Source organism: Polyodon spathula, chromosome 50 (genome assembly GCF_017654505.1).
Source record: "Polyodon spathula isolate WHYD16114869_AA chromosome 50, ASM1765450v1, whole genome shotgun sequence".
Taxonomy (NCBI): domain Eukaryota; kingdom Metazoa; phylum Chordata; class Actinopteri; order Acipenseriformes; family Polyodontidae; genus Polyodon; species Polyodon spathula.
The window spans coordinates 1,348,912-1,363,029 of record NC_054583.1 but is presented as its reverse complement, the minus strand read 5'-3'; the positions used below and the strand labels follow the sequence as shown (position 1 = coordinate 1,363,029).

At 43.3% G+C, this 14,118-nt stretch overlaps 1 protein-coding gene across 1 annotated transcript; it reads right to left on the bottom strand.

Moving 5' to 3' along the window:
• Window positions 1-311: 311 nt before the first annotated feature.
• Window positions 312-7,065, bottom strand: nif3l1 (NIF3 NGG1 interacting factor 3-like 1 (S. cerevisiae)). Its single transcript, XM_041238832.1, has 7 exons — window positions 6,951-7,065; window positions 5,133-5,622; window positions 4,078-4,240; window positions 2,370-2,496; window positions 2,126-2,264; window positions 1,538-1,621; window positions 312-575 (listed from the first exon to the last, which is right to left on the bottom strand). Exons 1-7 carry the CDS (start codon window positions 7,044-7,046, stop codon window positions 391-393), a joined length of 1,284 nt encoding a protein of 427 aa, XP_041094766.1. The 5' UTR covers window positions 7,047-7,065; the 3' UTR covers window positions 312-390.
• Window positions 7,066-14,118: the final 7,053 nt, after the last annotated feature.

The following is a 14,118-nucleotide window of genomic DNA, read 5'->3' as shown; positions in this document are numbered from 1 at the left end:
ATTGCAGGGATGGGAATCAGACTCCTATTGCACAGCAGTGTCACCCAGTCCAGGTTTTACTACCAGCTTGATCAGCCCCCAGTGTGGGGAGTTAATTAGACAAATTGGGCAGAAAAAGTGGGGTAAAATGTTCGGGGATCTGCTTGGATAAAGCTTTTTAAAGCACTCCGAGTAGCATTGTTGGAAGCATTGCAAGGTGTACAGGAAATGACCTAGTTTTGGGGCTTACTTGAGTATTTGCTTGTGTCTGTGTGTTTGAAAACAAATAAATAAAATAATGCGAAAAAAAACAGCTGCTTCTATGATTTTTATTTCAAGAGTTACTTTTCAATCAAACATTTTTGCTAAGTGCTTTCATCAGTGTGTGTGAGAGATGTCTTTGTCCGGCTTTCACACGATCTCCAGTGGGTCTCTGTCGGTCTCGGACAGCTGAACTTTGACCTTGCCCTCCAGCTGGCCAGTCAGCGCCTCCTTCAGTTCGGACAGGAAGCCCCGCTCCGAGTTGCTATGGTCACACAGCACCACGCTCGTTCCCACAGCAACAGCGTCCAGTACGTCGTGATGAGACATCTCACCTGGGCAACGATAGAGAAACTGGAACCAGTTTGCAGAAACCGAACAAGCCTACAATTGCTTCTTATATCCTTCCTTAGAGATCTTGTTCAGTGTTGAATTTAAAACTCAAGGGAAGTAATGTTAAAACTGTACAATGCACTAGTAAGACCTCATCTTGAATATTGTGTGCAGTTCTGGTCACCTCGCTACAAAAAAGATATTGCTGCTCTAGAAAGAGTGCAAAGAAGAGCGACCAGAATTATTCCGGGTTTAAAAGGCATGTCACATGTAGACAGGCTAAGAGAATTGAATCTGTTCAGTCTTGAACAAAGAAGCCTACATGGTGATCTGATTCAAGCATTCACAATTCTAAAAGGTATTGACAATGTCGACCCAGGGGACTTTTTCAACCTGAAAAAAGAAACAAGGTCCAGGGGTCACAAATGGAGTTTAGACAAAGGGGCATTCAGAACAGAAAATAGGAGGCACTTTTTTACACAGAGAATCGTGAGGGTCTGGAACCAACTCCCCAGTAATGTTGTTGAAGCCGACACCCTGGGATCCTTCAGAAGCTGCTTGATGAGATTCTGGGATCAATAAGCTACTGACAACCAAACGAGCAAGATGGGCCGAATGGCCTCCTCTCGTTTGTAAACTTTATGTTCTCATGCACAGCAGTGTGATCCAGTCCAGGTTTTGCTACCAGCTTGATCAGCCCCCAGTGTGTCTAGGCAACACGCTCAGGTGTGTCTTGTTATTAAACTCCTAGTGAAACCAGGACTGGATCACACCACTGTGCAATGTTTATATAGCAAAATAAAACAAAGTTTAAGCCTTGTAGTTCCGAGCTGGCACCCCTTTAAGGAGCATCAGGTTTTAAGACAGCGTGATTCGTCTGGACATCGCACGGACGAGCTGAAGAGGTTCAGTCCGAGGAAAGTGCAGCCAGGCTGCGAAGGGTTAAAGGAGCGTCTGCACTAACCTGTAAGAAAGAGATCTGCTGGCACACCGTTTAATACAGAACTGCCCGAGCCAGCGCAGACTGCCACCGATAACACCAGCGAGTCTGAGAGGAGAGAAGCAGCCGTGAGTCTCTCTGTCAAACTGAACAGGATTGTGAGGCCCTGCCTGTCTGTCTGCCTGTCTGTCTGTCTGTCTACAGCGTTAACGAAGCTAAACTCTCTTCAGAGTGCAGTAAACTAACACAGACACCAAGAAGAAGGGATTATACTGTAGAGACAAACTGAACAGGATTGTGAGGCTCGCTGAAGCGCAAACTGTCTGCAGAGTGTAGTAAACTAACACCAGACCCAAGAAGAATTGGGATTATACTGTAGAGACAGTTGTGTCGGGGTCTGTCTGTCTACAGCGTTAACGAAGCTAAACTCTCTGCAGAGTGTAGTAAACTAACACAGACACCAAGAAGAAGGGATTATACTGTAGAGACAAACTGAACAGGATTGTAGGGCTCTGTCTGTCTGTCTGTCTGCAGCGTTAATGAAACTCTTTTTCAGAATACAGTAAACTAACACAGACACCAAGAAGAAGGGACCGTATTGCGTTCTGTTACCCAGAGTGCAGCGGGCTCCGAGGGCCAGCCGGACATGACTCAGTCTCAGGTGCGTTTTGATTCGCTGTACAGCCGTCGCTATGGTTACCGGGTCACTTAGAGTGCAAATGCGCCCGGGCCCTGCATCTGGTACAGGGGGCTGGAGAAAACAAAACAAAAACAAACAACTTAATGGCTCAGCATGTTGAGATGTCACGTGATCAAAAATAAAACCCGAAGATTTGAAGCCCTAATCACGCGGTACCTTGTTTAACTGCAGTACTTGGACAGTCCTGTAGATGGCGCTCTCCCTAGCCAGCAGCTTCATGGTTCGGGTCAGAGCTGGCGCCATGCAGTTCACAGACACTCGGGTCTGCTCTCCAGCACCGGACCTGGGACAGAACACGATGGATAAAACGCTGTACGGCTCTAAAAAGGATGCTTGTAATAAATGTAAATAATGTCAATTATGTGACCAGGAGCTCCCAGGGGGGCGGCCCCCAGCTGGCCGAGCGCCGCCCGGGTAGGGAGAGCTTAGGTCGGCAGGGGAATCCGCGGTTCCCCGCACGTCAGCGCCCCCCTGTGGCCGATCTGTGCTATCTTCCGGCGCTGTAGATCTGCTGCCCTCGTTGTGGATCCACAGTGCGAAAAAATACCGGCTTGGCAGGTGCAGGTTTCGGAGGACGCTTGCTCCAGCCCCCGTTCAGCAGGGGGCGGGGGGCCGAGGATACAGATAATAATTGGGCATACCAAACTGGGGGAAAAACCGGGTAAAAAAATTGAAGACAACAATTTATATAAAAAAAAAAAAAAAGCATTGTCCATTGATTAGCATTGTACTTTCAATTATGTATATGATGGAGACATGTGACATTTCTGACATGCTGCAAGGGTGTATTCCAATAAGATCATCTTTATTTTGATATAGCGCCTTTCACAGTGGACCACCGTCACAAAGCGCTGTACAGAGGCAGGCTGCGAACTGGGCATTATACGCAGAGTCACTTGCAATAGGGCGTTGATTTAACTGGCAGTCTCTGGACAAACACAATGGAACAGATCGCAAACATTTACTGAAGGGATAAGGATCTAGGAGAAGGAAATGAAACAAGAAAAATATGGGATACGGAGAGAGGGAGGGGAAGGAGAGGGGGAGAGAGAGTGGAAGAGGGAGGGAGGAAGAGGGGGAAGGAGAGAAAAGGGGAGAGGGAGAGAGAGAGAGGGGGAGAAACAGCAGATGACAGACGCAGCAGGCATATAAAAGCAACTGAAGAATTATAAAGAACTAAAAAACGCTGAACTAAACAAACTGATAAAATATTAATAAAACACGGAACACTGCAGCCTGTGTCCTCACAGCCCAAAAAGTGTCTCATCAAACTGCATCACTGAGCACCGAACCGGGATTTGAATCGTGGTGCCTCCCGCTGGGAGAGTCCAAACAGAAGCCATGAAAATGGAGGGTTTCGTAGAAGCCTCGTTTCCAGTGTGGGAGGGGGGAATTAATTCTGTATGAGAAAAATAAAATCACTCCTTGGTGACACGGGAAACTTTGTTGTTGTTTTTTTGTGGATTTCCTTGCAGATATATTTCTTAAGTCCACTAGAGGGCAGCAGAGTGTTACAAGCGCAGGAGGGGAGGGCAGGAGGGGAGGGCAGGGTGACAACCCTACAAGAAGGTCTGTATTTCTCACATCCACTAGAGGGCAGCAGAGTGTTACAAAAGGAGGGAGGGCGGGTTAATTTTGACATGACACAGAGTTCTAGAAAAACACTAGTTAAATGTTATATCACAGGGATGGGAATCAGACTCCCGTTGCACAGCAGTGTGATCCAGTCCTGGTTTCACTAGGAGTTTAATAATAAGACACACCTGAGCTTGTTGCCTAGATCCACTGGGGGCTGATCAAGCTGCTAGTAAAACCTGGACTGGCTCACACTGCTGTGCAATAGGAGTCTGATTCCAGACAGTACCTGGCAGTGTGGTAGTGGACATCCACTCCCTGTAAAGAGTTCAACTCTGCAAGAATCGAACCCAGATCCGCCTCACTGCCTACGCTGAACTCCACCCGGTGAGCCCATGCACCGGGGAACTGAGCTGACAAGGAGTGAGAGAGCGGAGACACGGAGGCAGGGCCTGCAACAGAGACACGGGTTCAAATATCAGTCAGGCAGAGTTTCAATAGCCAGTTTCATGTATTATACTGGACTGTGGCTCCAGCAATGATTCACACAGCCCCCCTGAGTTTCAATAGCCATAGTTTTATATATTATACTGGACTGTGGCTCCAGCAATGATTCACACAGCCCCCCTGAGTTTCAATAGCCATAGTTTTATATATTATACTGGACTGTAGCTCCAGCAATGATTCACACAGCCCCCCTGAGTTTCAATAGCCATAGTTTTATATATTATACTGGACTGAGGCTCCAGCAATGATTCACACAGCCCCCCTGAGTTTCAATAGCCATAGTTTTATATATTATACTGGACTGTGGCTCCAGCAATGATTCACACAGCCCCCCTGAGTTTCAATGATAGTTTCAATAGCCATAGTTTCACACAGCCCCCCTGAGTTTCAATATAGTTTTATATATTATACTGGACTGTGGCTCCAGCAATGATTCAGACAGCCCCCCTGAGTTTCAATAGCCATAGTTTTATATATTATACTGGACTGTGGCTCCAGCAATGATTCAGACAGCCCCCCTGAGTTTCAATAGCCATAGTTTTATATATTATACTGGACTGTGGCTCCAGCAATGATTCAGACAGCCCCCCTGAGTTTCAATAGCCATAGTTTTATATATTATACTGGACTGTGGCTCCAGCAATGATTCACACAGCCCCCCTTAGTTTCAATAGCCATAGTTTTATATATTATACTGGACTGTGGCTCCAGCAATGATTCACACAGCCCCCCTGAGTTTCAATAGCCATAGATGGTCAGCGCTCCTTTAAAGGGGGGGGGGGGCAGTGATCATGTTAATAAAGCTAATAAGGGGTGAGAGAATGGGTTTTAAGTTACCGATCGCTTTGGCCAGCCAGTCATTGACCCCCCCGCTCACGCAATCACAGGCAGTGTGGGGAGAGTAAAGCGCTACCCTTCCTTCAACGGCCTTCACTATCACTCGTTCTTTCCAGCCACCCGTGAGTCTTTTCAGGGCTCTGAATATCGGAGGGTGGTAAGAGACGATGAAATCCACCTTCTTAGCCAAAGCTTCCTCTAGGACTGCCTCCGTCAGGTCGTTGGTCAGCAGCACGGACCTCACAGCGAAGGGGGGGCTCGGCTCCACCAGCAGCCCCACGTTGTCCCAGCTCTCTGCCAGCGAGGGAGGGGCCAGCTTCTCGAGGGCGGAGACTACCGCTTTGAGTTCCATTCCAGAACGGGTATGAGAGTTCCGGGGGGCGGGCAGAGGTGAAGGGCGAACCAGACAGCTGACACGGTTTAAATTCCGAAGGGAGAAAGCCGACAGCCAATGGGAGATCGGGGGCGGCAGCATGCGGGAGGGGGTGTCCTGGGAGGGAAGGAGAAGGGGAAATTGGGATTCGTTCATTTTTTAAAACCCTCCTGTTAGGTTTCTATCTGACCCGACTCTAGTTTAGCTTGACTGTTGTTTTTATTATTCTGTATAATATTTGATAACTTTTCCTAAGCTGAACTTGCACACAGAAAACAGAACCTTTGAGATGTCTTTTTTTTTTTTTAAGAACAGGTCATGTGTACAAATAAGATGTTTTGGGTCACTGTGACCCGTGGTGTTTATCTGTGTAGCTTCGTGTGCAAGAACAAAACAAACTTCTTTAAATAATAATTTATTATTATTATTATTATTATTATTTTATTATTATTATTATTATTATTATTATATTTGATATTGGCACCACTCCTGGGAACGTGGACAGCACATGTCTGGAGATATGGATAAACATATAATAATCTACAAGGCCCAGAGCCTCATTTCTCTGTCAGTAGTGCAACAGCATCTCGCTGTGGAAGACACTTCAGAGTGAGGAGTATCATTATTCCATCTACAAGCAGGTTCACGTGCAAAGCGCCAATAAGAGACTACGTCTTTATCGAAAAGACTTTGATGAAAAATAAAGTACTTTTCTGCAGGAGGCGCTTTATCGCGACCGTGCTGCATCGATAAAGGGGGGAGTTCGCGATATATATATATATATATATATATATATATATATATATATTATATATATATATATATATATAGAACCCGATATAGAAATTATGCTTAAATAGATTCTATAAGGCGTGCGTATGTTTGCGTATTTACGCGTAACTCAGTCATATACTTCAAATATCCCTTAAGGAACGAAAAACATATATAAATATGTTTCAGAACACATTTTATAATATACTACATTACATCTGTTAATATATTTAAATATAAATATACACATTTCTTTCCATAAGGGATTATATTGGAAAAAAAAAAAAAAAAAAAAACAGTAACTAGAATGGGTTTGACCTCATTTTGTCTCACCCAGTCACGCCTGTCCTGTGGTTTTGACGCGCATTAATAACGTGTTTGTTTTTTTTTAATGTCTTGTTATGCTGGGGGTTGTAATATTGCCGCTTTAGCGATGCAAAAACTCGTGGCCCACATGTACGGCGAATATGCACGCAAATAAAACTCAGAGAGATGCACGATTGCACGATTGCACAGCGGTCTCTGCGCCCCGCACGCTGCTCGGTGATCGCGCGGCGCCGGGCGACACAGCGGGCCGCCAACAGCAAAATGCGATCCGCCGAGTCGGCAGATGTGGACTTCAAGCCACTTGGGTGTTAATAATACCGGGTACGGTCTCAGATGAGTCTTCTTACCTGCTGCTCGAAGTTCCGGTGAAACCGTGTGCTCGGCTCTTGCAATGAGAGAACCGCATCCGGGACGGAAGACTGCTCAATAGAGCCGAATTTCATTGACGAGAAGGAGGGCGAAGTGAAGCCCCGCCCCTGGTTCTACAGTAAGGGATGCCAAGAAAGCATTGCAAAGCGCAGAGAGGTCTGGTAAAGCATAGGGAAGCATTGTAAAGCACAGAGAGGTCTGGTAAAGCATAGGGAAGCATTGCAAAGCGCAGAGAGGTCCGGTAAAGAATAGGGAAAGCATTGTAAAGCACAGAGAGGTCTGGTAAAGCATAGGGAAGCATTGTAAAGGCACAGAGAGGTGTGGTAAAGCATAGGGAAGCATTGTAAAGCACAGAGAGGTGTGGTAAAGCATAGGGAAGCATTGTAAAGCACAGAGAGGTCTGGTAAAGCATAGGGAAGCATTGTAAAGCACAGAGAGGTCTGGTAAAGCATAGGGAAGCATTGTAAAGCACAGAGAGGTCTGGTAAAGCATAGGGAAGCATTGTAAAGCACAGAGAGGTCTGGTAAAGCATAGGGAAGCATTGTAAAGCACAGAGAGGTCTGGTAAAGCATAGGGAAGCATTGTAAAGCACAGAGAGGTCTGGTAAAGCATAGGGAAGCATTGTAAAGCACAGAGAGGTCCGGTTTACGTAAAATTAAAAGTGTAGCCCAGCCATTTTCCGTATGGCAGCATTGTAAAGCATAGGGAAGCATTGTAAAGCACAGAGAGGTCTGGTAAAGCACAGGGAAGCATTGTAAAGCAAAGCACAGAGAGGTGTGGTAAAGCATAGGGAAGCATTGTAAAGCACAGAGAGGTCTGGTAAAGCACAGGGAAGCATTGTAAAGCACAGAGAGGTCTGGTAAAGCATAGGGAAGCATTGTAAAGCACAGAGAGGTCTGGTAAAGCACAGGGAAGCATTGTAAAGCACAGAGAGTATGGTAAAGCATAGGGAAGCATTGTAAAGCACAGAGAGGTCTGGTAAAGCATAGGGAAGCATTGTAAAGCACAGAGAGGTCTGGTAAAGCATAGGGAAGCATTGTAAAGCACAGAGAGGTCTGGTAAAGCATAGGGAAGCATTGTAAAGCACAGAGAGGTCTGGTAAAGCATAGGGAAGCATTGTAAAGCACAGAGAGGTCTGGTAAAGCATAGGGAAGCATTGTAAAGCACAGAGAGGTGTGGTAAAGCATAGAGAAGCATTGTAAAGCACAGAGAGGTCTGGTAAAGCATAGGGAAGCATTGTAAAGCACAGAGAGGTCTGGTAAAGCATAGGGAAGCATTGCAAAGCACAGAGAGGTCTGGTAAAGCATAGGGAAGCATTGTAAAGCACAGAGAGGTCTGGTAAAGCATAGGGAAGCATTGTAAAGCACAGAGAGGTCTGGTAAAGCATAGGGAAGCATTGTAAAGCACAGAGAGGTCTGGTAAAGCATAGGGAAGCATTGTAAAGCACAGAGAGGTCTGGTAAAGCATAGGGAAGCATTGTAAAGCACAGAGAGGTCTGGTAAAGCATAGGGAAGCATTGTAAAGCACAGAGAGGTCTGGTAAAGCATAGGGAAGCATTGTAAAGCACAGAGAGGTCTGGTAAAGCATAGGGAAGCATTGTAAAGCACAGAGAGGTGTGGTAAAGCATATTATAACCATGAGACCATCAACTTTGAAAGGAATGGAATTCTATAATGTGTTTATAATCCATTATATATTGGAATCATATAGGGTGTATAAATATACATATATATATATATATCTCCAAACTATATAATGTAACACTGGGAATATTTTTACGTGGTGACGTCACCGTCACGCCACAACCCCCCCTCCCCGGCGTTTCCTGCTTCCGCTGGCTCCTCGTATCGAATATGGTTCTCATGAAGGAGTTGTAAGTTTTATAAAAAATATCTATATAAAAACACACAGCTTTCTATATCTATCTATATATAGAGGTATTGCTTCACTTTTAGAAAAGGGCGCTTTGCTGTACAGTCCAATGGCCGATCTTAATTGCTTTTTAAAAACCGCTTTATTTGTTATTATAGCGGATCTGGGCTGGGTTAGGCTATCACGATATATATATAGAGAGAGAGAGAGAGAGAGCAGAAAATACGAATAGATCTTAAATATAAATCAGAGTGTGTTTAATAATATAGATTTAAAAAAAAAATAACAACGCATTAATCCAAATGCAAACGCTATCCTTGCAATTATACATTGCAAATCGCTGTTTATAGACATTTAAAACCATCCTTTTTCTGTTGGAAAACTGCGGTTCCTATTTTAAGGACCCAGCCCCCCCCCCCCCCCCCCAAAGAAATGCTTCATTTATTAGCTTGGCTTTCTTATTTTTTAAGTCACAGAGGGCTGTAGTATATTTGCAGAATTGTAATCGTTAGATTTCGACTTGCACGTTGCGTTGAATGATCGTATAGTTAAAGAGAATTTAAAATTAGCAGGAAGGTCGAACCCAGTTAAAAAACTTTATACAAACCCAAACCCCCCCCCCCCCCCCCCCCCCCCCCCCCCCCCCCCCCCGCCCCCCCCGCCCCACCCCCCCCCCCCCCCCCCCCCCCCCCCCCCCCCCCCCCCCCCCCCCCCCCCCCCCCACCCCCCCCCCCCCCCCCCCCCCCCCCCCCCCCCCCCCCCCCCCCCCCCCCCCCCCCCCCCCCCCCCCCCCCCCCCCCCCCCCCCCCCCCCCCCCCCCCATCCCCCCCCCCCACTCCCCCCCCCCCCCCCCCCACCCCCCCCTCCCCCCCCCCCCCCACCCCCCCCCCCCCCCCCCCCCCCCCCCCCCCCCCCCCCCCACCCCACCCCCCCCCCCACCCCCCCCCCCCCCCCCCCCCCCCCCCCCCCCCCCCCCGTCCTTACATTGTACATTTTAACTGCAGTTTGAGATCACTAGACTAGACTGTATTGAATTGCATTGTAACTGCAATTTGAGATCACTAGACTAGAATTACATGTAACTGCAGTTTGAGATCACTACGTTCAATTCTAACTGTATTTACATTAGCTGCGCTGCCTAATAATAAGTTTGAGATAATAATAATAATAATAAGTTTGAATCATAGACTAGACTGTATTGAATTACATTGTAACTGCAGTTTGAGATCACTAGACTAGACTGTATTGAATTACATTGTAACTGCAGTTTGAGATCACTAGACTAGACTGTATTGAATTGCATTGTAACTGCAGTTTGAGATCACTAGACTAGACTGTATTGAATTACATTGTAACTGCAGTTTGAGATCACTAGACTAGACTGTATTGAATTACATTGTAACTGCAGTTTGAGATCACTAGACTAGACTGTATTGAATTACATTGTAACTGCAGTTTGAGATCACTAGACTAGACTGTATTGAATTACATTGTAACTGCAGTTTGAGATCACTAGACTAGACTGTATTGAATTGCATTGTAACTGCAGTTTGAGATCACTAGACTAGACTGTATTGAATTACATTGTAACTGCAGTTTGAGATCACTAGACTAGACTGTATTGAATTACATTGTAACTGCAGTTTGAGATCACTAGACTAGACTGTATTGAATTGCATTGTAACTGCAGTTTGAGATCACTAGACTAGACTGTATTGAATTACATTGTAACTGCAGTTTGAGATCACTAGACTAGACTGTATTGAATTGCATTGTAACTGCAGTTTGAGATCACTAGACTAGACTGTATTGAATTGCATTGTAACTGCAGTTTGAGATCACTAGACTAGACTGTATTGAATTACATTGTAACTGCAGTTTGAGATCACTAGACTAGACTGTATTGAATTGCATTGTAACTGCAGTTTGAGATCACTAGACTAGACTGTATTGAATTGCATTGTAACTGCAGTTTGAGATCACTAGACTAGACTGTATTGAATTACATTGTAACTGCAGTTTGAGATCACTAGACTAGACTGTATTGAATTGCATTGTAACTGCAGTTTGAGATCACTAGACTAGACTGTATTGAATTACATTGTAACTGCAGTTTGAGATCACTAGACTAGACTGTATTGAATTGCATTGTAACTGCAGTTTGAGATCACTAGACTAGACTGTATTGAATTACATTGTAACTGCAGTTTGAGATCACTAGACTAGACTGTATTGAATTACATTGTAACTGCAGTTTGAGATCACTAGACTAGACTGTATTGAATTGCATTGTAACTGCAGTTTGAGATCACTAGACTAGACTGTATTGAATTGCATTGTAACTGCAGTTTGAGATCACTAGACTAGACTGTATTGAATTGCATTGTAACTGCAGTTTGAGATCACTAGACTAGACTGTATTGAATTACATTGTAACTGCAGTTTGAGATCACTAGACTAGACTGTATTGAATTACATTGTAACTGCAGTTTGAGATCACTAGACTAGACTGTATTGAATTACATTGTAACTGCAGTTTGAGATCACTAGACTAGACTGTATTGAATTGCATTGTAACTGCAGTTTGAGATCACTAGACTAGACTGTATTGAATTGCATTGGAACTGCAGTTTGAGATCACTAGACTAGACTGTATTGAATTACATTGTAACTGCAGTTTGAGATCACTAGACTAGACTGTATTGAATTGCATTGGAACTGCAGTTTGAGATCACTAGACTAGACTGTATTGAATTACATTGTAACTGCAGTTTGAGATCACTAGACTAGACTGTATTGAATTACATTGTAACTGCAGTTTGAGATCACTAGACTAGACTGTATTGAATTGCATTGTAACTGCAGTTTGAGATCACTAGACTAGACTGTATTGAATTACATTGTAACTGCAGTTTGAGATCACTAGACTAGACTGTATTGAATTGCATTGTAACTGCACTAGACTAGACTGTATTGAATTGCATTGTAACTGCAGTTTGAGATCACTAGACTAGACTGTATTGAATTGCATTGTAACTGCAGTTTGAGATCACTAGACTAGACTGTATTGAATTGCATTGTAACTGCAGTTTGAGATCACTAGACTAGACTGTATTGAATTGCATTGTAACTGCAGTTTGAGATCACTAGACTAGACTGTATTGAATTGCATTGTAACTGCAGTTTGAGATCACTAGACTAGACTGTATTGAATTACATTGTAACTGCAGTTTGAGATCACTAGACTAGACTGTATTGAATTACATTGTAACTGCAGTTTGAGATCACTAGACTAGACTGTATTGAATTACATTGTAACTGCAGTTTGAGATCACTAGACTAGACTGTATTGAATTGCATTGTAACTGCAGTTTGAGATCACTAGACTAGACTGTATTGAATTGCATTGTAACTGCAGTTTGAGATCACTAGACTAGACTGTATTGAATTACATTGTAACTGCAGTTTGAGATCACTAGACTAGACTGTATTGAATTGCATTGTAACTGCAGTTTGAGATCACTAGACTAGACTGTATTGAATTGCATTGTAACTGCAGTTTGAGATCACTAGACTAGACTGTATTGAATTGCATTGTAACTGCAGTTTGAGATCACTAGACTAGACTAGAATTACATTGTATGCAGTTTGAGATCACTAGACTATTATTGAATTACATTGTAACTGCAGTTTGAGATCACTAGACTAGACTGTATTGAATTGCATTGTAACTGCAGTTTGAGATCACTAGACTAGACTGTATTGAATTACATTGTAACTGCAGTTTGAGATCACTAGACTAGACTGTATTGAATTGCATTGTAACTGCAGTTTGAGATCACTAGACTAGACTGTATTGAATTGCATTGTAACTGCAGTTTGAGATCACTAGACTAGACTGTATTGAATTGCATTGTAACTGCAGTTTGAGATCACTAGACTAGACTGTATTGAATTACATTGTAACTGCAGTTTGAGATCACTAGACTAGACTGTATTGAATTGCATTGTAACTGCAGTTTGAGATCACTAGACTAGACTGTATTGAATTGCATTGTAACTGCAGTTTGAGATCACTAGACTAGACTGTATTGAATTGCATTGTAACTGCAGTTTGAGATCACTAGACTAGACTGTATTGAATTACATTGTAACTGCAGTTTGAGATCACTAGACTAGACTGTATTGAATTACATTGTAACTGCAGTTTGAGATCACTAGACTAGACTGTATTGAATTACATTGTAACTGCAGTTTGAGATCACTAGACTAGACTGTATTGAATTACATTGTAACTGCACACTAGACTAGACTGTATTGAATTACATTGTAACTGCAGTTTGAGATCACTAGACTAGACTGTATTGAATTACATTGTAACTGCAGTTTGAGATCACTAGACTAGACTGTATTGTAATTACATTGTAACTGCAGTTTGAGATCACTAGACTAGACTGTATTGAATTACATTGTAACTGCAGTTTGAGATCACTAGACTAGACTGTATTGAATTACATTGTAACTGCAGTTTGAGATCACTAGACTAGACTGTATTGAATTACATTGTAACTGCAGTTTGAGATCACTAGACTAGACTGTATTGAATTACATTGTAACTGCAGTTTGAGATCACTAGACTGGACTGTATTGAATTGCATTGTAACTGCAGTTTGAGATCACTAGACTAGACTGTATTGAATTACATTGTAACTGCAGTTTGAGATCACTAGGCTAGACTGTATTGAATTGCATTGTAACTGCAGTTTGAGATCACTAGACTGGACTGTATTGAATTACATTGTAACTGCAGTTTGAGATCACTAGACTAGACTGTATTGAATTACATTGGAACTGCAGTTTGAGATCACTAGACTAGACTGGAATTGCATTGTAATTATAAATATAATAATTATAGTATTCTAATTACATTAATACATTTTATTGCATTAGTCTGTTTTGCGTAAGTTCGAGTTGCAGTGAAAGTGTGTGTCGGGTACGTGTGTCTCTAAAGTATGTAAATTAGTCTTAAATACGAAAAACAGAAGATGGATAAGAGTAACTGAGAGAGAGAGAGAAATGGAAGTCCAGTAATATATTAAAAAAAAAAATTTCTCTTTTGCTCAACCCTAATGGTGCTAAATTACCGGCAGCAGTGTTTTTTTTTTTTTGGAGGGAGAGGGTTCTTACCAGTCCAGAAAGCGGTAGTGCCAGAAAGCGGTAGTGTCAGAAAGCGGTACTGAGACCAAAACATGACCTGTGTAATGTCAGAAAGTG

Excerpts from the sequence above, each read along its gene's own strand:
- nif3l1 (XM_041238832.1), bottom strand. The coding sequence starts at position 7,046 with ATGAAATTCGGCTCTATTGAGCAGTCTTCCGTCCCGGATGCGGTTCTC. Across the intron at positions 5,623-6,950 it reads ACCGGAACTTCGAGCAGCAG|GACACCCCCTCCCGCATGCT; the intron begins GTAAGAAGACTC and ends CTTCCCTCCCAG. Across the intron at positions 576-1,537 it reads AGCAGATCTCTTTCTTACAG|GTGAGATGTCTCATCACGAC; the intron begins GTTAGTGCAGAC and ends ATCGTTGCCCAG.